This window comes from Vidua macroura, chromosome 11, assembly GCF_024509145.1.
Source record: "Vidua macroura isolate BioBank_ID:100142 chromosome 11, ASM2450914v1, whole genome shotgun sequence".
NCBI classification, from domain to species: Eukaryota; Metazoa; Chordata; class Aves; order Passeriformes; family Viduidae; genus Vidua; species Vidua macroura.
The window spans coordinates 11,737,799-11,763,603 of NC_071581.1; the positions used below are offsets into that span (position 1 = coordinate 11,737,799).

At 39.5% G+C, this 25,805-nt stretch overlaps 1 protein-coding gene across 2 annotated transcripts in view; it reads right to left on the reverse strand.

Moving 5' to 3' along the window:
* Positions 1-17,459: 17,459 nt before the first annotated feature.
* The window catches only part of TOX3 (TOX high mobility group box family member 3), a 74,112-nt gene continuing 65,766 nt past the window's right edge, over positions 17,460-25,805 (reverse strand). For both annotated transcript variants that reach the window (XM_053987808.1, XM_053987807.1), the window contains exons 4-7: positions 23,906-24,175; positions 22,353-22,580; positions 20,946-21,026; positions 17,460-19,240 (exon numbers count right to left, since the gene is read on the reverse strand). In XM_053987808.1, the coding sequence (XP_053843783.1) occupies positions 18,500-19,240; positions 20,946-21,026; positions 22,353-22,580; positions 23,906-24,175 (1,320 nt within the window). In that variant the 3' untranslated portion in view covers positions 17,460-18,499. The remainder of the gene's footprint in view (positions 19,241-20,945; positions 21,027-22,352; positions 22,581-23,905; positions 24,176-25,805) is intronic.

A 25,805-nucleotide genomic window follows, 5' to 3' on the forward strand; every position in this document is an offset into this window, starting at 1 on the left:
ATTCCACATCAGGATCCCCTGGGTTCCACCACGTCGGCCTCGCTTAGGGCTTCACGCAGTGTGACAGAAGGTGGCATGGTGTAATCCAAAGCAGTAAGCTCTGAGGAGCCTGCTGCCTCATTAAAGCACTTGTGCAACAAGGCTGGTTGTGCTGTGATCAACATTCCTGGTCTGCTGAGTCCTCCCCTCACTTTGGCCCCACACCTCTCTCTAAACTGGAGTGGCCAGACCATGCTGCCACCACGTGCCCCCAACAGCCATGGGCCACCAGAGTACGTGGGGACATGTCCTGCTGACAGGTCCTGTATTTCAAAATTAAAATTAAAACCAAAAAAAAAACTAACCCAGAACCATCAGCAGCAAAAGTTGTTCCCTGCTGTTTTCTTGGAGCAGTTTCCACTTTGGGGGCTGTTTTCAGTTTTAAGCTTAGCTTGTCCAACTTTGCTATTCCTTACCCAGAGAAGGCATAACAATGGCTTGGGCACTTGCAGAACCAGCTGCACTTCTGCATTTGCAAGAGGGAACATCTTGGAGACATTTGCCAGGGCTCAGGAGCACTTTGGCACTAAAAAGCCATCCCTACAGATATACAGCCCAGGTCCACAGATTTGCAACAGATCCATTAAAAAGAAGCACTTCTCACTTCTTACAATAATTACTGAAGGCCATCTGACTCTGGTAAGCAATAAAGCTCCATTTTTTCCCTCATTTCCTGCTGTCACAGTTTTCTACCATGCCATGAAGACAATGAGAAGGAAAACTGGAAAAGTCTTGGTCTTAATTCTGCATTCCCTGGCACATTTCTCAGCTGTGGAATCATGCAGCAGAGGAATCTGTCCTCGGGTGTCTGCCTTTCTCCTGCCATGTGTCCTGGCTTGTATCTCTGCATCCAGTGCCCAGCGAAACAAATATTTCTCACTGTAGGAGGCATTTGGGCTGCTGGTAACAGAGTTAAGAGCTCTGTGCAGGGACCAGTGCTGTGCTCCAGGAAGTGCTGAATGCCAGTGTTTATCTAGCAGGAATCTGGAGCACCTGAATTTCTCTTCTGGTTTTTGAGTCTTTTATTTTTCTATTTATTTATTACTATCTTTTCATCCAAGTGAAAAGCTTACAGGAAAGAGTCACTATGCAGTTTAAAAACAGATTAGTGAGCAGATGTTCATCTAATCCAAGAACCCACCAGGAATTTTTGTTTATTATTGGATTACATTTAGGCCACAAGAAAGATAAAGCTGCTCCTAAAGTGTGCATGTATCATGCATATCAGGGACATCCAACTGCAGTTTATAATGGAGAAACTCCCATTTTGGACACATAACCACAGTATCTAGGCAACCCTAGGTCAAATAGTTCTACTTTCAAACTCAGCTCCTGGTGCCACTCAGATTCTCACCAGCAGAGATTCACCAACACCCCGGAAACATTTGATGTCTGGCTGAGAGCCATTAGGACTTGTTTCCAAGATTATTGCCCAGACCATTTTAGATTTACTCTTTGGTTTCTTTTCACATCTCTGCAGGTTGGTATGTTTTCACAGCACATGTTGGAAAAATATACACCTTGATTTTAGCACTATGCCAAAGGCAGGTGGTTAATTGGTTATGTCATTAAGTAGCCAATCCCCAGCACAAAAGGCATAAACAAAACTACATGAATCAATGTTAATGACATACTAAAACAAGGACTCCCAAACAGTCTACATGTATTGATCAGACATGGAAAACCACAGAATCAAGCAAAACCCCAGCCCCTGAGCCAACTTCCAGTATGGCAATTGAGGGACTCAGGGCTCCTCATCCTCATTTACACAAAGGTTTCTGAGGCATCACTCTGGCAACATAAAAATACCTCCAAGGGGATATAAATATTCAATCCTTAAGGTCCATTTACAATGCTAGAGGGGTGTAAAATGGCCTTAGGGTAAAAGAGAATTAAGATAATAGATTTTAGGGACAGAATGGATCCCTGTTATTATTTAGTCTGACCATAGAGTTTTACTCAATAATTCATTTTGTTGAGTTGATATCTTCTGGTATCAGGAGAGCATCTCAGTACCACAGGTACTTCCTGCCCAGTGAGCCTTGAGGATATTTTGCAATGAATATGCCAGGGCTGCACAGTGCAGTGAAGTGCTCTTGTGGCATCCAGACACCCCATTTGTAAGAGCTGAGTCCCTTCTGTTTGGGCTAGAGCCCACCAGGCTGGGAGTGTCCAGGCTAATAGTACTTGAGCATTTTGGCTGGGGTACAGCATCAGAAGGAGCACCAGGACAGACATGCAAGGAAAGTCTGTAAGAGGAATTCTTTCCTCAACAGTTAAGGCAACTGACTTCCCACATGTGCAGAAGTCACAGCCTGAAAACAGAGACTGTAGTTATATAAATGCCACTGTTCTGCTGCTACTGCTCATAGTCATCAGTGATGAGAAATGCAGTACTGAGACACAGCTCCAGCAAAAAGTGAGAAGGTAGGAAGACCAGCACCAAGGTGGATGCAATAGTTCTACTCTGAAATGCAAGAGGATGCAGTCCCTGACACTGGGGCTCATCTCCCATCCTTCTGGGTAGTGAAGTTCACATGCACAGTGCTGGATTAAGCTCTTTATGCTCTAGATGACCTAATTTTTAAAAAATTAGGTTCAACACGCAGGCTCTTGCTAAAAAAACCAGATGCTGCAACTGAGCTGAACAATCTTGGGTAATTAAATCGTAATAAAAAATTTGTTTCATTCATTAACTGTGGTAATTGACCAAAAAGCAATAGGACACCTGCTATTTTCATTATAACTGCCCTGATATAATTCAGGGTGCAATCTCCATGTGGAACAGGTCATTTAAGTTTAACACGGCTTCAGATTATTGTATTAAACAGCTCATAAATATGCTCACTTTTTATTTCCAATCATTACTTTCAACAGAGTTTGACCAAAGCTGAATCCTTAGCCCAGGATTTATAACAAACAGTACTTCATCAGATTTCTAAGAGTCTTCTACTGTCCTTTTGCCCATTTCTCTAGGACCTATCCAGCATGAAATGTGGTCTCTGTAGATCTTTCAAAGGTCAGTGGGTGTTGCATTGTATTTTGCTTATTTGTTATTTAAATGTGACAATGTATTGCCTTATTGTTATTTTTATTTATTATTTACAATATATCAATAGATGGAAGTGTCTCCCCTGAAGAGTGCTGTTTGACAAACAGATGTACTGGAGATGCAAAAGAACACTTCTATTTCTCCAGTACAGGGCTTTTTTTGTTTGTTCATTTTTACATCCTGCAAAAGAAGAATTTATTGTCTAACTGTATGGATGTCAATGCTGAGCCAATTCTGCAGCCCAGTCAGACAGGGCTCTTACTGCAGTAATATATTTACCCAAATAACAAGCATTGTGGCAACTGGTTGCAAGGATCCAGCCAAGTACATTTCTCACAGTTTTAATTTAAGTAGTAATGGAGTATGAATAAATAACAAGAGCAAAAATTAAGATGGATTCATATAAAGCAATCATTTCAGTGAGTTTTTTACTGTAAAAATTACCCCAGAGCTCCTAAGTCATGTCTTGAGAATTTTAGCTAAGCTGCTTCTTGGCCAAGTTTTGTAAGAGCTCTGCTTATTTTCAATTTCAGCTGTACAACTTGTACAGCACATTGAATGATTTAACCAAGCAGATTTAAAGTTCAGTAGACAGTGTTCTTTGTTAGATTTTAGTCACATACCAAATTCAATAGACTCTGCTGCAGGCGTACGTCAAAATGCCAGGAAGGCATGAGACATTGCTGAGTATGTTGGAGTTTATTGTTTAGAAAAAAATTAAACTTGGTCTCTCATTCAAACTTTTTAATTAAATAGTCATACTATAAAACTCAAGGGACAAAGGAAAAGAGAATAAAGGCAGTTGTCTGTAAAACACAACAGATATTTCTTTGTATCTGCACTGAAGAAGTCAGTATATGTCATCTTACCCAAAAATAAATACAAGTATTTTGGGAAAATGTGTTCCAAGCAACGAATTACCATCACTAGACTACTAGCTATTACCTGCATAAGATCATGAACAAACAAACAGCTTTCCTGCATAAATAGAACTTGTTTGTTTCTGCATAAAAACTGCCATCATATTCTCTGCTGGTGAGTTTTGGAAAACAAGTCTTAGATCTCTCTGTAAAGATCTCACACAAAAACTGAACAGCCATATGTGATAGCTAGCTAGAAATCAAGTCATTTTTCTGCTCCCTGTCTGCAAATTTGTCCTTAAATATGAGCACTGAACAGACTGTATGCTAAATCCCAGGCATGAGCATTAAATTGCTTAAGCCCAGAGAACCGCCAGGATTCTGCCGAGCCTCCCGTTTCAAGGAATCCACTCAAAGGCCACTATTAATAGTCTGACCACAAACCCAACCACTGGATTTGGAGTGGGAACACTTGAAAAGTGCTCCAAGTGTGGGCAACCACACCACAGAGAACCAGCAGCCTTTAACTGTGCCGCCCCTGCAACGCTGGAGGGATGTTCCCTCTGCAGGGGTCACGCTGGGAAGCGGGCTGCTCGCCAGCGCAGTTACGGCTTTGCTTTGCTAGACCATCAAAGCAAGATTTTCATTTCAGACCATCCATGGGCTATGGGCCTTTCCACTCCCTGCCCGTGTTTGCATGTTACCAACCAACATGAAAAATAATGAAGGTTTTGGCTTCTCTCTGCCTTTGACTGTAAGATCGTCAAAATAACAACAAAAACAACAAATCTCTTTTATCCTAGTTAATGCTAATTTTTGTGACAGAAGTGCTTGATTCCTGCAAATGTAATGAGAATGGGAAGTGGTACAAATTCTATGCCATTGAATTACAATCTTTAAATTGTAATCATGTTTTCTTCCTTGCAGACTAATTCACAGTAACTTGCAGCAAATCAATCAGTAACTCTTTAGATTGGGCTTCTTAATATTCATATTCTCAATTATCTATTTAATGTGGATAGAGATAGGTCATTATTTCTCTTACAAAACCTTTTCAAATGCAAAGTGAAGTTTCACAAGGTTATGACTAAAATATTTTCTTACACCAAACTGCCCAGTCAGTAAAGTCACCCAATTAGTGGTGATCAAACAGCAGCCATGGACTTACAGGCAGGAGCCTCCATCTGTTCCCTCTGAGAGTTCCTTGGCCAGTGTGGGCAGAGTAGGTCAATGCTGAGTGTACTCGTCTTTAGCAGTATTCGAACAATAAAATAAGGAAATACTTCTAATGCATCTACAGTTTGAGAAAGGAAGAAAATTATCAGTTACTGCTCAGTGTTTGGCAGTTAGGCTTAGGGCTTGGAAAAGACTGACTTAACCCAATATAATAAGTTTTCCCACTTACTTGCCTTCCCACTCTTGTGAATTTTACCTATAGAGTTTGTTCATGAAAGTAAGCTTTACCTTCCCCATTCTGAAACTTTCCAAAGCCACAGTAACCTTTGCAGTAGTTTTAAAAGTCCATTTAACATAAGACTTAAAAATAGAGGTTGCAAAAGTTTACCCAGCCTGGTCCCCAGTGTCCAAAATGAGCTGCTCCAGGACAAGGGTGAGCACAAGATGCACACAACAGGCTGTTTTCCCAGATTGCCTTCCAGTCTCCAACCAATTTTATCAGGGGGCTTCCCAAACCAGAAATAATGTCTGTGTTGAAGAAACCTGAATGATTTTCCTTGATAATTTTAACCAGTCCTGTCACAGCATAAGTTGCAGTTGAGACGGCCACAACACACAGAGCATCAGCATACAATACCAGAAAGCTTCAACCCATACAGAGCAACACCACACCTCACCAGAAGGCTGCAAGCAGCTGCCCTTCTTGTTCTTTAGCCCCACCTTTAATACCCTCATGTCCATGCATTGCCCCTGTGTGCCCTCTGTTCCCTTTGTGGTTGGTCAGTGCCCCTGGGCACTCCATGGCTCATTGCTGTCAGTGCTGCTCACTGCTTCTCACAGCTGTGCCCACTGGGGATGAGGCTGGGCCCAGCCCCACTCCCAGTCACCACAAACTGTGTGCCTACACACTCCATGCTTTAAACCCTCATAAACTTTTAGCATCCTGACAGGAAGAGTCTGACAGGTTGAATATTCTGCAAGAGGGGATGGGATGGCTGGTACAGGTGCTGTAAGAGAAGGAGTGCAGGATTTAACCTTTTGCATGAATATATCAAAGCAGGTATTTAGCTGAGAGTACAGTAGCTATGTGGCAGTTTTATTCCTTTTTTTTTTTTTTAAAGCAGAAGTTAACTTTTTTATTTAGTTTAACAGGCTTGAAGTAAGTTCTACCAACTTTCATTTTCAAACTACAATAGCCAATAATCACTTACAATCCAGGTGCTGGGGAGGTGTGCAAGAACCTTTTAAAATGTAAAATAACATGATTCTCTGACAAATAGAAAGGAAATCATTTTCAATCTAAAAGCAGTTGGAAAATTCATGATGTGTACTCATTAAAAGTGCCTTCAAGATATCAAGACAGGCTTTCTCTGTAAACGCCAGATGAATAAGAATGGTAAGTAGCAGCTATGATGTACAAAACGCTTCAATGAACACAGTTGATTTTGGTTTATGCTGCTGGGTTGGCTTTTTTAAATCAAATCTGTATTGCTTAAAAGAGTTGTATATGTACTAAAAGTAGGAAAGGAGTAGGGTAGAAAATCTAATCCCACTTCTGTGTAAAGATAGAAAATATTGGTGATGCTTTGTGAGCAAATATTGGGACAGTGGAGGCACCACCTTTTTTTTTCAAATTACTAGCTGCTTAAATGCCTAAGTGTGGAAAGCAAGGCACTTCACTCTCTCTATAAGGAGAAACAGTATCAACTCTTTCAGCACCAACTGAAGCCCCACATTTTGCACAACGTCAGTAATGCTCACAATCATTCATACAGGGCTGCAAAGGTGAACAGAACTGTGTTGGGCTCTGAGTCCAACAGCCTTCACCTTGCTCCCAGAAGGAAGATAAGCACAGCTCTGAGTTATAATAATTCTTTTACATTATAAAAGTACCGAAGCTGCTCTGTCAAGATTTGGTCCGGTACCTCCAAAGCCACCAGGAGCTTTACAATGGATTTCAAGAGGTGATGGCTAAAATCCCAGTGATACTAAACAAAAAGTATGAGATGGAAATTCTACATATGATACTGTAAGGGGCTAATTACTTATTATTCAAGTGCCATTAAATTCACAAAGGGATCATCTATCTACTTTGTTCCAAGGACTCAGTTTCTTGCAGCAAATCTTAGTCACAGCAGTATTTGTCTTGAGCTGCAGATGATCAGCCTCTCACCCTCTGCTTTTCCATACAGAAAACCCAGGAGGATGTTTTAAAGAAACAGGTGCAGTTATCAACATTTAAACATCTCAGATCTTAATTAATCACCAAGAATAGTGACCTGGTTCAGCTTTTCATGAAGCCACCTATTTATTCTGCTCCTTTAGTTTTAACAAAAACCTGTATAACAAACTTTTCTTCTTACTTCCACTTTTATAGAGTGAAATCTTTAACAGAACCAAAACCAAAATAAAATTAAAACATCAAAACTTTGGGAAGCCTCATTATTTCTATTTTCAAGGTCTGGAGAAAGAAGAGATGGATTATGAGCAGTTACAGGCTCTTCTACTGTTCCTAAATCTTAATTATGTTTTATACTCGGCAACATATTTCATAAGGAGCTTAACTTTATGCATGATCTTAAGAGCCATTGAATCCAAGGAGAAGAAGGCAAAGTGTAAGAATGCTGGTAACCAGAAATGGTCTCTTGGCAGACCACAGGTATCATTAGCTTATCTCCAGGCTGAGAGAGGCCATTTACAATTGTGGGAGATTTAGAATGGTTTGATTTACCTGGGCTTTTTTGTGTTTATTTTTCTGTTGTTTAATTTTTCTGTAATTAAAATGCATGAAATTTAAGCAGATTTTTACATCTGAACGTGTGCTGAATCAGTACAGTCCGACTGTCAGTGGGCCTGAAGACATCTTTTTGCAGTGCACAGTGAGGGCTGGAATGCAATCAGGTCAGCCCACAGGGATTTGTGCCCACACCCAGTCCCAATCCCAGCATCCATCACAAGATCAGCCAGGTGAACGTCTCTGTGGGGATGCTGCACTTCTCACCCACCAAACTACCCCGACAGGGAGGATGGCAGGGAACTCCTGGAACTGCTGTCTTTTTGTGGACATTTCCAATCCATTACACCAGGTCCACCTTTCTCCTCAGTGCTTTGATTCCAGTCATTTGTCAGTGGTGTCCAGAGGTCAGAAACAGATCAGTGCCATGTTACAATAGCTACCATCCCAAGAACAGTGGGGATTTTGTAACTCTATCCTTGACCCCAAGATGCTGCAATTTAAACAGCCTCGTGTCAGAAAGAGAAAAACATTAAACAATCAAGCATGCAGAATCACAGGCTGGAAATCATCTCTCCTGCCCTTTCCTTCTCCCCAGGCTTATAATCTTACACAGGATTTTTTGCATGCGCATAAAAATAATTCTTTCCCAAAATTAGTTTTGACTGTAGCTCAGGATTGTCCAGTGAAGGTGTTTGAAGGCAAAAGAATCACAGCATCATAGAATGATAGAATGGTATGGGTTAGAAGAGACCTTAAAGATCATCTCATCTAGCTCCAGTCTTACTGCCACAGGCAGGGACACCTTCCACAAAGACCACAATGGTCAAAGCCCCATCTAACCTGGCCTTGAAACACTCCCAAGGATGGAGGATCCATAATTCTGATTTCCTCATGCCTGGTGCAGCCAGCAAAGTGCCCTTGATCCTCAGCAGCGCCTGCACGAGCCCACAGAGCCCCATATCACAGGGAAGTTCCCTCCCATCTCAGGGATTTTCTGTGAGGATCCTGAAAGTCACTTTACTGTTTGCATTGGCGGGCTGGGACTGGCTGGCTGTTGAGAACAAGCAGCAGAGACTAATGACATGGCCTCGAGTCTGCATAAAAATGACAGTCCTGAACCAGTGGCAACAAGCAGAAAGCAACATTTGCCCTCAAGAACAAGGCTTGGACAGTGCCTGTATGTGCACTGCGCCCTGCAGGGACTCTGCAAACCTGTCATGTTATTCCCAGTTGCCTGTTATGAGCAACAAATACAATTCTGGAGGAATTTTTTGCTACACATGAAAGCTCATACAATTTGTAATTTTGAAAGTGTTGTCTTGGGGTTTTTGTGGTTTTGTGTTTTGTTTTTGTGGGGATTTTGTTTTTGGTTTTTTTGGAGGTGTTTTTGTTTTGTTTTGTTGTTTTGTTTTGTTCTGTTTTTTTTTTCCTGATACTCTCAACCTGAATGCTATTTTATTTATTTATTGTAAGGTTTTTTGACTTATTCAACTTTTATTTTCCTGTGCTGCCTATGAAATGCTTCTTGTTGGCTGAACCAGATTATGCTGATACAGAGTGCTTATGTACCCTTGCATTTCCTTGGCTCCCAGATACTGACTGGAGATCTGTGTAATTAAACCATGCCTCCCCACATGAATGCCTATTTGGAGTCTCTGTTCTGAGTAGGTCAGCACTGCTCCTTGTTAGGGTTTCTTAAGGGTGCAAATTGTCCCAGAATACATAGTATATGTAGTTTGTCTCAATTTATGTAGATGACCAATTCTCTTGCCATCTCCTTTCCTTTTAATCTGTTTCATGCCTTTAGCAGCAGAGGGCAGGGTTTGTGCAGTGGCCACCTCCCACCTGGAAGCACCTGAAATCACCCTGCTTGGGAGCCAGGCTCCCACAAGGATTGTGTAACTTTCCAAAGAGGTGACCTTCCTCTGCTACTAAGGTTTCTGCTTCTCAGTCCATCTGTTTGTTTGGTCCTCTTGTGCTCCTGGCTCCCTTGGAATGGCCCTGGAGAATTGAGTTACCACCCAAGATAAAAAAAGATAAGGCCAACAGTCTTACCAATGTGGATGGAAAGGATTTGAAATCACCTTTACCACTTTTGTATGTTAACCAAAACTCCTGTTCGGTTAGGAACACTTACAAGCATTTTGCATTTTTTACAAATAAGGTACCTCATACTGGCAATAGCTTTTACAAGTACAATTGCACTGTAGTTGTATAAAATAAAGTGTAATGCAAAATTTACACTTTCCAATTACACAACAGTAATTGTGAATAATTTAAAAAAATCTCTGGCCTTTTTTATGGCTATTTCTAACCCTGAGCTTGTGCACACTATATAAACACCATCTGTAGAGAATGTAAGACAACTTCTGTTAGAGCACAGATGTATAAAAGTGCATCATGAACTTTGCAGTGAGCGTCCAGTTAAACAACTATTGTCTGTACCTTCTAAACGACATTGATTCAGCAACTTACCTTTTGGACTCACACTCCTGCTTTATTGCATCCAAGCTTACAGACCTTCTGTTCTTTCTGTTTATTGCCAGAACATTTATGCATATGCCCCAAATCCCTACAGCACCTCCATCCCATCCTCCCTGGGCTCCATCCGGCACGTGCACCTCACATCCTGCCCCAGCCCCTCCATGTGCAGCCTGATTATGCACCAGCAGTTGACACAGAGCAGTGGTTTCCAAATTCTTGCTGTGAAAAGCTTTTGAGGTGTTTCAGTAGAAGGCTGCTGGTTGTGAATACGAAAGCAGGGGCTTTCCCCTGTGCAGAGGCCCCTTCTTAAGTATAAAGTACAAACAATGAAAATGAAAAGCAATAAAAAAAGAAAGATCTGGGCTTTGAATGCTTCTTAGGGTCAAGCACTAAACCCTCTTTTGACAGCTACACAACCCACACTTGTTCTCCTCAAGAGAATTTGACCTCAAGTAAGGAATTGAACAAAGTGCATATTTTGTCTACAGTGGACAAATATGTTGTTCTAAAGCAACAAACTGCAGATAAAATATACAGATAACAATAGGGGGAAAAAACCCACACTCCCTAAAATGAAACCCCACTATAATTAAAAAAAAAAAAAAAAAAAAAAAAAGAAAAGTATTTTTTATTTCATTGACTTTGTATTGTATGGCAGAAGGTTATTAAAGCATTATATTTCTCCTCTGTTATTGATTAACCAAAGTCAAATAACATTATCATTTTGCTTAATGCATTTAAAGCACAAATATTTTTCCAGATGCTCTGCACAGGCACTTTGCAGATTTCAGTGGAAGTTGTTTACATGCTGAAACACTGAGCCTGGATAGAAACACTTTGCTTTGATAGCAACACACACACAACAGTTTTCATTTTCTCAATTCAGAAGGAAAATTGCTGTTCCTCCCTCTCCTTCAAATTCTCTTTCTCCAAGAAATATTCCTACGTCATTGGAAAAAATTACAAGCATGCTCATAATGGCTGCATTTCTCTGTCCATTTTCAGCTAAGCCCTGGTCCAAAGAATCCTGAAATCACTGGGGTTGTTTTTACAGGCTTCACGGGCTCTTATTTAGCCCTGAGTACACCACGAAGCTCGTGTTAATTGTCCATAGTGCAGTGCTCAGTGGTGCTGCTGCCAACGGGCCCCAGCGGCACTGGGAGAGCTCCTGCCCCACCAGGGGCTGCAGCTGCACACCCGATGGCCACGGGGACAATGGGATGCAGTGGCCCACGATGGGCTGCTCTGTTCCTTTTGAAATTATCAGCTATACTTTGACTTCTACCACCAAAGTGACATGAAATGAGATGAACATGGAGCCCGTGCTGCACCCACACCCTGCTGTGCTGGCGGCACTGGGACCGGCGCCCATTCCCTGTCGTGCAGCTGAATGGGCAGGGATGCAGAATTGTGCATTAGTTCTTTTTTTTGCTGGTCAGCAGCTTCGAAAATGGAAAGAAATAATTAGAACAAACTCCACCTTCAGTTTAAAGCCAAGTACAGCTACAGGAAACATCAACAGAAATGAATGTGAAAGTATCATGATTTTTGGTCAAGGATGTTTAATTTGTCTAGCCTGCTAGCAAGTTCTGGTCATTTTCTGAAGTGAAAGATAACTTCATTTGCCTTGGGTTAAAGGAAAAAAAAGAGATTGCCCAGCTTTTACAGAAACACAAGTATCTAAGCTGACACTCAGAATTACATGTATTTCACCACAGGCTCAAGATTTGCTGTAATGTACTTGTCTGCTGTAATTGACCAAAACTCTTATAGATTTATCTGCCACCATTCTATAAGAGAGAAAGTCTGTTTACACAAGGATGATAATTATCACTAGCTTCATCTATATTCTGTCAATGCCAAGGCATGCTAAGCAGTAACCAAATCCTTTGACAGTCCGTGCAGCAAAGCAGCTAACATGTTAACCCCAAAATCCCCAAATGCATGCCAAGATTTATGTATATTTTAGACATTTGCCACATACAATTAAGTGCACCCATCTGGACATCTCTTTAGTAAAACAAATATGTATTGTGTATGTGCACAATCTATTAATCTCCTTGTGACCCACAGGAACAGGAGGAACATGAAGGGGGGCTGAAAGAGGAGAAGTTCTTCAGGACAAGCTTTCCACAGGTGGTGAGCAGATAGGAGCATGGTGCAAGATTTTATTTATTTTATATATATATATATATATATATATATATATATATATATATATATATGTAAACATGCATATCAGGCCAGCAGTGATAATCCCCTGATCAACAGTCAATACAGCAGAATTTTCCAGAGTTCTGATTTCCAGACACTGAATATTCTTCACTTCCAATATTAGGAAGAGGAAAGTAAGAAATGGTACAGCTACTTACTATTTTTTTTTTTAAATTTAATGGTCAATTCTTATGATTCCTGGAATATCAAAACAAATTCCAAGATTAAGTACCTTTAACTACCAGCAAGAAAATTGTAACACAAGGGGTTTATTATGTATGTATTTAGCTTACTGTTTATTATGTATGTGCTAATGCAATGTATATGTTTGTTATCAGTACAGTATGGGCTATAGCACTAAAATAAACCAGCCTGCAGTAAATACACCCTTTGGGTTTCACAAATATTGCCAGCAGGTACCCTGGCACTTTGTTTGCCTGCATTTACGTCTCTGTTTTGTAAATACAAATATTTGGTTAAGGCATCTGCTCAGTCAAGACTTGTGACTGCTGATGCAGGTAGAAGTTTTCAGATCCGTTCACAGTAGAATACCTTCTAAATGACTGCAGATACAATTCACCGTCAAGTGGGTAATTCTTTACACATTTATGATGATTCAGTCATTGAACCAGCACTAAGGTTAGATACCTGTACTTGAAAATGTGACCTGTGACTTGTTTTGAATAGAATTTAATAAAAGAAAATGCAGAAAATGTAAGATTACTTTTAGGTTCTGATTATTATTATAAATACTTGGATCTGTTTGGAAAATAAATACAATGTTTGCAATTAGACCCCTGACCTGTGAAAGCACTTGAGCAACAGCGTAACAGAGCATATGAGTAGTCACTTCAATGAAATTACTACCTTTATACATGAATTATCAGCTCATTTGAAATTATTTTCTGGATCAAAGCCTCTCTTTTACAATTAGAACAGCAGAGTTACAATGATGTAGCAACTCCAGTTTGGAGAAAAATAACAGATCAAACATAACTGCACCATAAAGATACTCCTGGAGAGGAAGGAGAATAAATGATACCTGGAAGAAGCATCCATATAACTGCAAGACAAGTATAATTGTCTGTTCAACTTTTTTTTTACCTAGAAGATTAAAATAAATTTAATTTCAAACCTTCTAAGAAAACTCTCCATTGCTTTGGCTTGTTTAGGGGCTGAATGTGTTAATGCTCCAAGAACTTGGACAAAACCCACTATTTAAAATACCACTTCTGGTTTTTAACTGAGGCAAACAGAACGCATTCTAAATCTCCAATGCAGGCTATTGAAGTGCCACAGCAGCTCGTTCAAAGCAATACATTCACTTCTCAAAGATTTTCGTATTATAATCGAAAATTCTCTCCCTCCGATGCACCTGAGAAGCATTAACTTCTTGGTGACTTTAAGAACCAAATCCTTTAATACAAACCTAGCTTTTCCCACAGGCACTTGAAAATATTTAGCATTTTTTCAGTTGGATGCAATTTTCATAATAAAGTAACTCACTTGGCTACCTGACACCACAGACAAAGACGCCGAGTGAGCAGCTCCTGCCAACTTAGAGCATGATCACAACCCTCAGTCACATATTAAGTAGGCTTTGAAACATCCAATTGCTGTAACAATGCAAGTAATTTATGTATTATATATTACTGTTATATATTTTTTCATTACTCATAACATATGTATTTTCTTTTGTAACGTCTAGGCACAAGTCTTTCATACCCCATGTCTTTCAGTTAGCCTTAACAGAGCACACAATAGTTCTTATATTTATGTAACATTTAAATTCCACCTCTTTTACCAGTTTTAGGTTACCAAAGCAGCCCTTTGGTATTATTCTGAATGGCACTGGCCCATCCCTATGGACGCTGCTCCCTACATTTGTTTAAATTTCATTGGCAAACCTCACAGAAATGTGTGGGAATGACATATATTTTTTTCTGTGACAAAATACTCAGCCCCCGTCTCTATCAAATCAGAAATGTTCATAGATAACTGCATTTCTGGCAGTTTCAAGGGTACAATTGTAAAACTTCAGTATATTTTGTCAGATCAAACCCTACAATGATCCTGGTTTACTTCCATCCACTTAGCCTATTAATGCAGGCTAATACTGCATGTTCTTGTGGCAGCAAACCCTAAAGTGTACCAGGAGACTCCGGTGATAGATTACATGTACATGCTGTGTCATATCCAATTAACTCAAATTGACTGTGTACTGCATTATGCTGTTAGTGCATGGAAGATCAATAAATATGGAGAAAATCCAACGAGGCGCTCTCCATTCCCATCCAATTCTAGTAGGTCTGAGACAGATCATGCTCCTATGATGTGTGTGCTGCTGCTGAAGAGGGCAGGTGGTGCATAGACACCATTCAAACTTGGCCTATTCAATCTAAACTCCTCTAACTCGCCATTCATGCATAGCAAAACACCATCTGGTCCTATTTTGCCTCCAGCAATCACAGCTGACCAAAAACGATAATAACAGCTGTTGCAAAACAAAAGCCAAACAAAGGGGGGAGGGAAAGGTTAGAATGCAGTCCAGTGCTGCAAAATACTCCATGAAGTGAGAAATGAAAAAGGAGCCATTCAAATAGGAATCCCCATTGAAAAGAGTCAGTGCAAGACTTGTGGTTAAACTTGAGATATTTAATCCATCTGTCCTGCAAACCACAATGGTCAGGTGATAATATAAAATTGAGATTATGTTGCACAGAGGTATTTAAAGGCTTTGTTCTCCAAGTTAGAAACTAATGACCCTGTGTCAGCTAAAAATTAAACCTCCTTATGTTCTTTCATCATGTGTCAACCTGGGTTAATGTGAAAGTAGAATGTGGTTAACTGAGGTGATAAAGCATCTGAAACCTTGGGAAAAGAAGGGAGCAGTTAAGTGCTTGTAAATGCTATGAAGAAAAACATTCTTTAAAACCATGCACAACACTGAAGCCATACAGAATATTGCATTTTTCTTGTATAAATTGCATATCAAGCGATTTAAACTAACAGTTTTATTTATGACCTATGATAGCACAGTTATTCACTTAGATTTAGGGAACATGAACACAAACTTGCACAGTTTGAAACACAAGATGTTCTGCAATATGCTATTGTGGGTAATGCAAAATATAATTTTGTGGCAAGCAGGGGGATGCTCCAGTTTTTCAAGAGATTCAAATTTTGATATTTAAAATGTACAGTCCTGCTTGATGATTAATTTCCTTTTTTTTTTTTTTTTTTTTTTTGAGCTGCAGTAATTAAAACTATTTTTCCTGGAATTGAACATCAGTAGTTCAGCAGCTCTTAATCAAATGTGATAAAACCCAGGATTTATGAAACCATTTAATGAGTGTAATAACACCTGCTTCTCGCTGCAAATAGTTGAAAACAGACTTCAGTTGTAATTAACTCTTATCACTTGTGACATTTTTCCAACGATACTTCATAGGTCTTCAAAATGACAATTATAGAACTAATACACAATTACTGTCACATGCAGTTTAGCAATTATTTCTGAAGACATTTGTCTAAAGGTTTCAAAAACGACTATAAAATGGTTTCCTTTGTTACGTAACATTGGTTAAAACTGACACACACAAAATCTCTCCCAACCAGCCTCTGTCATGCCATTTCTAATGCAGACAGGCTTCCTTGCACTTGGGATAAACACCCTCCATCCCAGGCATTATTAGATATCATGCTAAGGCTATTAGGAGCATGGGTAGCTGTCAACTAACAACTATTATGAAAAGCTTCAATTTATATATGATTTTTTCTGCTCCAAGAAATCTATAAATTTATAATTAGAATCTCTTGCTGTTCAATATTTGTACATAATAAGCAGAGTACCTGAGGATGATGAAATACTGAAAGCTGAATTCATTATGAAGAAACTCACATGGTGTAATACCTCTTCCCTCAAGTCTGGCTGCAACTTTTTGGGGATCTGTATTCCATTATTTTTGGGTTGTACTCTGAGCATGGTAGCCATGCCTCAAACAGGATTAGGATTCTGCTCAGGCTTGACACTTGCTGTTTTTAATTTTCATTTTATCATAAGCAGTTTAAGATTGTTGCCAGTGGTAATTTGCAATTTTTATCAAGACCTCTTCATTATAGCTTCTGACAGGACAGATGCTGTAATTAATCATGCCAGACAACTGGGGATAGTGGTCAGACTGCACTCGCAGCACAGATACTGCAGGAGAAGAAGGGAAACAAGAAAATAGAGGCTCTCTCCTTTCTGTTCAGAGCAAAAATATATGAACAGCACTAATAACCTGACAACACACTGGATGTTAATGTTTCCAAAGCCTTCATAGGAAAGACCTGCCCCCTCCATCCTCCCCACTCCATCACGTTCTACCTTAATGAGAAAATAAAAATCAGCCAGCTCAGGACCAGCCCAAGGCAAGAGCTGGAGGCTTACAGGGGGAAGCCCACAGCAGTAGCTGTCTCAGATACAAAGAAACAATTTGTGCTGATTTCCATTTCTGAACATTACAGCTGAGAGACAGGTTCACTTCCCTGCTCCTGCAGATCACCAGCACAGGGCACCATGACTGTTCTGTGACTCCAGCACTTGCTTTCTCCCTCTGAAGTCACAGACACCTCTGAGAAGTTGCCCACAACTCTTCAGCAGAGCATCTTGGAGGGTACAAGAGCCAAGTGCTCGTCCTGTGCCCACTGGTACCTGTTCACCCAGAATGTTTGATAAAAATCCAAAGGAGTTTTAAAAAGTCCAAGAAAGCATTTGCAGAAGGAAATATTTCTGGTTTCTCTGTCAAAGACTTACAGCTCATCAGTTTTACTGAAATGTGTTTATTCTATAGCAAGATAAAAGCATTTATTTTAGATAAGCAAAATACAAACAACTTAATTGCTGCTATCATAACTCATAAAAAAGTATAAAACAGCATAAAAACACAATAAGCAATGTAGCAATTAATAATTCATGTTACCAGTGTTTACATTAAAGCCTCATTTATGAAAACTTTACAACACATGATATGAAAACTTACAACTTTTAAAGAAAATATTTACATTGATTATTCAGTTGTGGAGTTTCATTTAAATATTCTACTGGTTTTACAGCGTATTAATAACTTGCATTTCTCATCTTAGCTTTCTGTAATAACAGTTTTATTTAAGTGCATTTCCCTTTTAAAAATACAGTGTATTAAATCTGAAACTCATCACTGCAACACAGAATATAATATTCACATTTGTTCTGTAATTGGAATTAACGTAAGAGGGTAAATGTCAATATATATTTTCTTACAAACTATGGAAGGTTTATTTGGAGAAATGAAGTGAAAAGTTAGGTCAAACATTTACGTCCAGTTACTTGCATTTGTTTTTCTGAAGATATTTAATAGAGAAAAAGAAAAAAAATAAGAGCTTTGGCAAAAATCTGTGATTTACTCTATTTTTTCATGACAAAAAATGCCATCAACTAACTCATGTCATACAAGTATGATTGTATGAAATCCAGTCATAATTTTACAGGTAGTTACAACTGTGCTTTAAGGGCTTCATGAGTTCATACTGCCTTGAAGTGCATTACTCACTTTTAGAGAAAGAAGGGCTATAGCATATAACTCTGAAAGGCCATTTTGCAGTCATAAGGTCCAGGTATTTATTAGGCCAGTTGATTCACATATTGTAGGTAAAGCTTAAATAAATTAAAAAGGCATCACATGAAAAAGAGAACAGCATTTTTTCTTTTAAACAAAATGATTTATAGTCAGCTAAAAGATGATACACAGCTACATTGTAGTTCTTTATTGCCTATCTAATAGACACTTTAGAGGATCATTTGATCTGTTATGCATCCCTGCATAACTACCATCAACAATTTACAGTTTTCAGCCAAATATGGTTTACCCCTACCCCCTCCATCAACACAAAGCCATGTTGCAAGATCGTTTATCTTCAGAAAATACTGACCTGCGATAATACTTGAGTCTGTGTCTGAGATTGTATTTGTGACTGGTGCTGCTGAGGTGCTGGCTGAGGGCTCCCAATGGCAGGGATGGGAGAAGTGATCTGCGGGGCTCCCGGGGAATGCTGCTGAGGAGAAGGCTGGGACTGGTGTTGCATATGCTGCATTTGCTGCTGCTGCATTTGCTGAAGCTGTATGTGCTGCAGTTGCTGTTGCATCTGCTGTTGATTGATCTGCTGCTGGAGATGCTGCTGCTGCTGCTGCAAATGTTGCTGCATGTGGTGCTGAAAATGCTGCTGCTGCATTTGCTGTTGTATTTGCTGATGCATTTGATGCTGATGTAGTTGCTGCTGTTGCATCTGCTGCATCTGTTGCTGCTGGAGCTGCTGCATCTGGTGCTGCTGGCTTTGCATGGAGGGGCTGACTTGAGACGAAGACGGTGTTGCCACCATGTTTGTGCCCATAGAGCTTATCAATGGAGCTGCAATGTTTGTTGGCATGTTTGGGGCAATGGTAACAGAAGCTACAATCTGATTCATTGGCAGTCTCATGGTCAAGGGCTTTGGAGCAATTGCTCTGGAAAGGGGCTGTTGAAGAGCTGGGGGAGATGCCGATACCGCCGCGTGTTGAGAAAGAGAACTATTCAGAATGAGGGAGGAAGACAAATTTGTGGATGCCAGTGTTTGCTGAACAGAACGAATTGTCTGGGCCTCAGCAGATTCTGCAGCAGCCTGTGTTTGGAAGAGAAATTAATTGTCTTTCCAACAGAAAAAACATTGTTACTGTTTACACTGTAATAAAAGTAACAGCTACTCAGAGACCTTTGCCATCTTTTGTTTTCCATCAGAAAAGATCAATCTGCAGTCGGAAAACAATCACTGATCAGCAATACATTGCATCACCTGTTTATCTGCCTCCCTATATGGTACCTCCAGGTCTTACTTGGACAAAATCTAACTTGTGCCCTTGATCAAACCAGAAAGTCACAGATGTCACATACATTTGTCGCTGAAAGAGCTAGAACAGGCCCAACACATTCACATGTTTTTTGAAAAACCCTGCTCTTTGGGAGTCAGCAGCACACACACTCCCCACCCCACAAGTTATCAACCAACGAGCAGTTAACTGACACTCTTTAGACATTACCTGAGAATGTAATAAATTGTGCTGCACAAGTCTCTATCCCATCCCTACCCTGAGCAACCATCTCATGTGAAAAAGCTACAGGAAGGATGTCTTAATTTAGAGGAGATGAGATACAATGACTTTGAGTGTCATTTCCACCTGCAATCTACGCAGAAGTTACATGGCAGTCCTGGTCCCATGGATTTCAGGAAAAAAATATAATTGTTAATGGTTTTGAGAAAGGAACTTAAGATTCACAAAATAATATCCCTCAAAGGTATTTAGAAATCCTGCTGATCTTGCACTTAGCATTGTGATACTGAAGGCTTTCAGAATATTACCTAAGTCCCAGAGGCAATAGAAAAACACAGCTTCTTAACACAAGAAGAAATCTTCCAGCTTTCAAAAAGGTGTATAATTTCTGATGTTGTATTTTTAGTCATTAATTAAAATACACAGCAATGTTCCATATGATTTACTAATGTTCTGCAGTTGTACATTCAAATAAATATTCTCAGGAGTTATGACATCATCACCCTCTCTTGTTTTCTTGTGATTGAATATATTTTTGTAATTGATCTTTATAAAATATTATTAGATAAATAACCACCCTGGTAATGTTTAACCCGTATTTTAGATGTCTGTAAGTACATTTCCATTTATGATATTCAGATGCAACAGAACTACAACCTGCATAGTGCTGCTGTCTAGAAAGGTAAATTCTCAACTAAGACAGCAGAGCTTTGTTTTCTTCACAGGTTTTATTTTAACTCAGGATCCACTAAAATACTTCTTGTGGCTCAATGCCAGCTAGTTTGTTTTTTAGTACTCTCCAAATTCAGAGCCACCACGCATTTCTTTCCCCTCACCTGCAAGAATACTTAAGCTTTGTCACACAACAACTGCTCTCCAACTCCACGCAAAGCAAGCCTGTCCTTTGAGAAGCAGCACTTGAGGAAAAACAAACCTCTGCAAACAGCTTGCAAATATTAGTGTCAAAAGGTCAGTATATTTTTCATGACTGAATTTTATTTTTGTGGTGAAGTGCATTACTTTGCCTCTGCAGCTCAAGGAAGATGTACAATTACAAAGATGTTTTCTGGTAATCATTAGTATGCCAGTAGAGAGATGAAATTATTTTTGCAGAGACTAAGCAGGGTTCAAGCAGCAGCACAACATCTTGTAGAGCTGTATTACAGAAATCCTAGGATTCTACTTCTATTGTGCATAACATCTCCCCCCTGCCCCAGATATTTCAATATCATTGGTAAAAGCTCACTTGCATTACATCGAAGGTAATATTAGGCTTACCTTAGAAACAAGGCTTGCTCTGTAGGCAGCAAGTGCCTTTAGGTATTCTTTTTTGGCAGCTTCAGTTTTTCTTTTATATACCTATTAAAAGAGACCACAATTTCACCAACTTCAACCATAAGGATGTTTTTGTCAGAAAGCTCTCAATATCACTTGCACAGAAACAAAAAACATAGACCAAAATCCCTGAAAACACTGTACTGTTAGATGTGCTTTTTCTTCCTTGAAAGTTCCAAATATTCTTGCAGGTGGTAACAGGCTTTCAGGCCTACTTGCTGGACTTGCAGTACTGTTTATGTTGATTATCAGGAATAACGAAAGGCTGCTGTTTGACATCTGTCTGAGCAGCCAATTGACTGACAAGACTACCTATGCACTCTTTTCTTCCCCAGAAAACAGTGTTTTATCGACTCCAAGTAGCAGGGATATTAAAAAATTGGGTATTACAAATGCCAAAATGTATCAGCAGTAGTATAGAATAGGAAAATACACCTGGGCATTTTTTTTTTCAAAACAAATATTTAAACTACATATAAAAAAAAAATCTGTACACCTTTAAAAAAGGTGGATCAAAGAGCTTGGACTTGCCCCAAAGCCAGTATGTGAGAATCCCATTGAGTTAAACAAGAACAGCTAGGAAAAAATGACTAAATCTGTATTTTTAATCATGAGTAAATTTAAAGTTCACCTTTAAATCATGTTCATTATCATCTGTTAGATCAGACTAAAAGCTTCTAAATGTATTTCAGTAACAAGTACCGTTCATCTCTTGCCAAAAGGTGGGAATCTGTCCTCCCATATAAGCTTCTATTAACTGTTACTGGGAACAGAGAAACAAAGGGTATTTTTTAACCCCCTTCAATCCATGTGCAGCACTTCCATGTGTATAGAAGAAGAATAACCCTCAAGGAAGTACAAAACTCATCACTCTGTACCCAGTTGGAGTTGGAGATAGCATTTCCCACACAACATTGTAATGAGACTCAGAGGATTGGCTTCAAAGGTTAGAAATCAACACGCTTTGTAACAAATTCATAAGGCAGATCAAAGGAAATGGTAAATATGCTGTACCTTCCTCTTTTCTAACTTATTAATAGGAAACAAGGGCTTTGAAATAGAAATCATCAAAAGATAGTTTTAAGAGGACTCTAGGACACTATAACCTGAGCTCCTTTACAAACTGCCCTTTAAAATTTAAAGACAAATACAGTCATTTAACACTACCTGTTGGCTCTTACCAAAAAATAACTTTTATATGCCAGGTCTTCAGCAAGTTCAAAACTCAGTTTAGCTCTACAGAGGTAGAGTTCTACATCAGCAATTAGCATAGTCCACTCAGAGCAGAGGTAGGAGGATTTTTTTACAAGGATTACTATACTCTTGTGAGACAACCCTGCATCAATTTACCTGTTTTTGTTCTTCTCCTAAACTGTCCCACATAGATGCCACTATTTTTGAAACATCTCCAAATGTAGCATTCGGGTTCTGTCCTTTAATGGCAGCTTGTGTGTCCCTGAAGAAAAGGGCATATGCTGACACTGGCTTTTGTGGCTCATTGGGGTCTTTCTTTTTCTTCTTCTTTGGGGTCTTGGGCTTCTTGCCAGAATCTGGGGCAGCTCTTTTTTCTCCAGTAGCCTAAGAAACAGTAAATAAATGCATGAAATAAGTCAGATAAATTGCAAAAAATTATTTACAGTCAGCTGTAAAATTATATGGATAAAACTATTATGTAGGCAACACTTGGGAGAGTCCTGTTGTGCAGCCCCTTCTCTCTACTTAGTCTCAGCATAATCTCATTGGATCTACTGGAACTAAATGCATGAGTAGTTATTACTCATTTTAAGCATGGCTCTGAGAGTCACATCTTGCAAGCTTGACCTAAAAAAGGACACCCTAATGCTAATTTGTATTAAAAAATATTAAGATTTAGTTCATAGCATATGTTGAAGAGGCCATCTATATTTTTCTATTAAGATACAATCTTAGCAATTGAGACTCAAAAGGCAAAACCTTGGAGGCATTTCCCAATTCCCAGGCTCAGACTGGCAACTTAGACATGGGCCAGGGGTTAAAAATCCCACCCTTCAGGCAAAAAGCAGCAGCAGTGTGTGCCCACCTGCAGGAGCACTGGCTGTGCCCCTCAGGCCCCCAGGGCAGGGCAGGTGCCCGTGGGGCAGCACTGGGAGCTCTGTGCTCTGGCCAGGCACCGACAGCCCCTCTCTTCCCTCTGGGATGGGGATCCCAGCAGCTCTGCCCCCTGTGTGTGCCTCGTGCCCTGGAGCCTATTTTGTTGAACTATGCACAGATTATTGCAACAAGGGGATCAAGTGGCTTTAATTTGATATGTAATATGATATATATCTCTATGATAGTAATTTACTTTGATATTTTGAGGATCCTGTACAATGAGCTTTCTACATGTATAACTTCCATCAACTTAATGAGAAAATCTTTAGTGGAACAGTCTTAAATTAGGCTTTTACATATATTGCTATAACAATATTTGTTCTTCATTTGGTCAATATTTTTTCCTTTTATAAGATAGTTATTTAAAGGGAGATATACGTTAACTAAACTTTCAGTTAGAAGAATGCTTATTTTACTTCTCTCTAAACACATCTATGTTTTACATGACTCCAGAGAATACCAAAATGATAAAACTGTCCAAGAATGATGCCTGAAGTGATTCAACAGATCAGAAAACCTGAGTCAAATTAGACCAAAAAAAAAAAAAAATATATATATATATATATATATGTCTATTCTTAGGTTCATTATTATGAGGGTAGTATGGAAACTTCTTAAGTAAAGAAGGTAATCAGCAAATTAATCATATTCCACTTTTCTGTGACATTTGTATTTTAAATGACCACATTGCAGCTGAGCTGATACTGCCACATCCATGAAAATGCAGCGTGTGGATGTGTGAGGCTTGCTCGGCAGCACATGGAATAACTTACTCTGTTTGATTCATCTGCATCTTCTTCATTGATAGAGCTAGATGGGGAAGGAGTGGCTGATTTACTTGCAGGAGGGGAGGGAGAAGTGTGTGGCAAATTAGTGCCTCCTAAATTTAGCCCCAGCTGCGCACTCAGCTGAGACTGGTTAATGGTGGTGAGCTGAGACGGAGGCATAATTCCCGAATGAGCAGCATCAGTCATGTGGACAATAGACCTCATAATCAGAGAGTGATCCTGGCGGTACTGGGAAACTTGGCTGTGACTCTGATCCTAAAAGAGATGGAAATGTTGGTTAGATATTAGCAGTTACCATACAGCAGTAGCAGGTGAAGTTATTATTCACAGGCTTACAGAAGTAACACTGTCAACATACAGCTTGCTTCCTTCCTTTTTAATGAATTAAATATATTTTTAAGAAATTAAGTGCAGCAACAGTTACTATAATTGCCCCAGACTTCACTTTTCCCCTGACTGGGGCTGCTTATTTTGTTCTTTGACTAAGAATTGCATTTCTCTATTTTTAAACATTTCTTCTCTTGATGTAGTGAGAAATACCCACATAAACAATAGGGAAACAGGATGGCTGAGGATTCAGGAAAACATTGCAAATGAGGAGACACAAACTGTAGTCAGAAAGTAAACAAAATTGGGGTGGCATGAGGGAATATATACAGAGAGAGAAAAGCATCTTCCTTCACTGAGTTTCAATTATTCTTGGCCATAACAAGTAACAGCAGTAGGTATGAACCAGTCCTCTCTGGGTGGGATCTTAAAGCTGTTTTAAACACAGAACACTGCCCTGCCTGTCTGGAGCGCATTCACTGCAGCAGGCTGGAGAACCAGTCCAGTAATCCTAAACACTCCTAAAGATCCCTCTTGGCAAGTACCACATAAAACTGCACATTTTTATCTCTAATCCAACAATCAAACGTGTGGAAGTAGCAATCAATGTACAAATCACTGACTTTATTTTTCTTGTACTCCACGTCTCAGAAACACAAGTGCTTGCATGGTTTGGTTTCAGCTGTTTCTTGGGGGCACAAACTATGTCTCCTACATCTGCACAACATTTACCACATTTGTAAATAAAAAGAAGCAAGACCCTGAAGGTAAAGTCAGCTGCAATCTGCCTATGAAAACTTTTTTTTTTTTGACCACACACAGATCAATACACAATGAAGGAACATGTAAACAGAAAAGAAGATTTTTTTAAAAGTTAATAAGAGAATAAATAGCTCACAAATTGATTCAGCAACCTGATTAATCTACAGTCATTGTTTGAACAGCCAGAAACATGAGAAATAAATTAGATTTTGAAAACTCTTTCATTATTAATAAGCCACATTGCAATTAGTAGCAGGTGCAATGGTCCTTAATGATATGACACAGAACAAAACAGCAATTGTGAGAGCCCACTGGACTTCCACAGCAGAGTCTGACCTTCCTGGTACTCTCTTATTAAGTATGGATAAGTACAAACCAGTTTTCAAAAATCTGTGTCAGCACGGAGGCAAAAGTTTAGCCAAAATTACTTTCCTTCACTTTTTATAACTTTGCCCTCGACAGAGCAGTGGTTCTTGGCTCTTGGAAGCCTTTCCTTGGCTGGGACAAGGGTGGCCATACAAAAAAGCAACATGTGTTAAGAGAAGATGCACACCCTGCCTCAAAGCTCTTTAAACACAAATACTGCAGCTCACTGGTTCCCTACAGCAGTAAATCATATTAATTCTGAATTTGACAGTTGTGTCTCTTTCTGCTGAAGCCTCTACAGTAAAATCAAATCCTTCTTTAGCGCAAAAATGCACATGCAGCTGGGTCCAATACAGATCAAGTAAACCTCACAAGCTCACGATCCAGATCCTGTGCCCCAGGGCTCACCCTCATTTTCCCCATGCTTCCC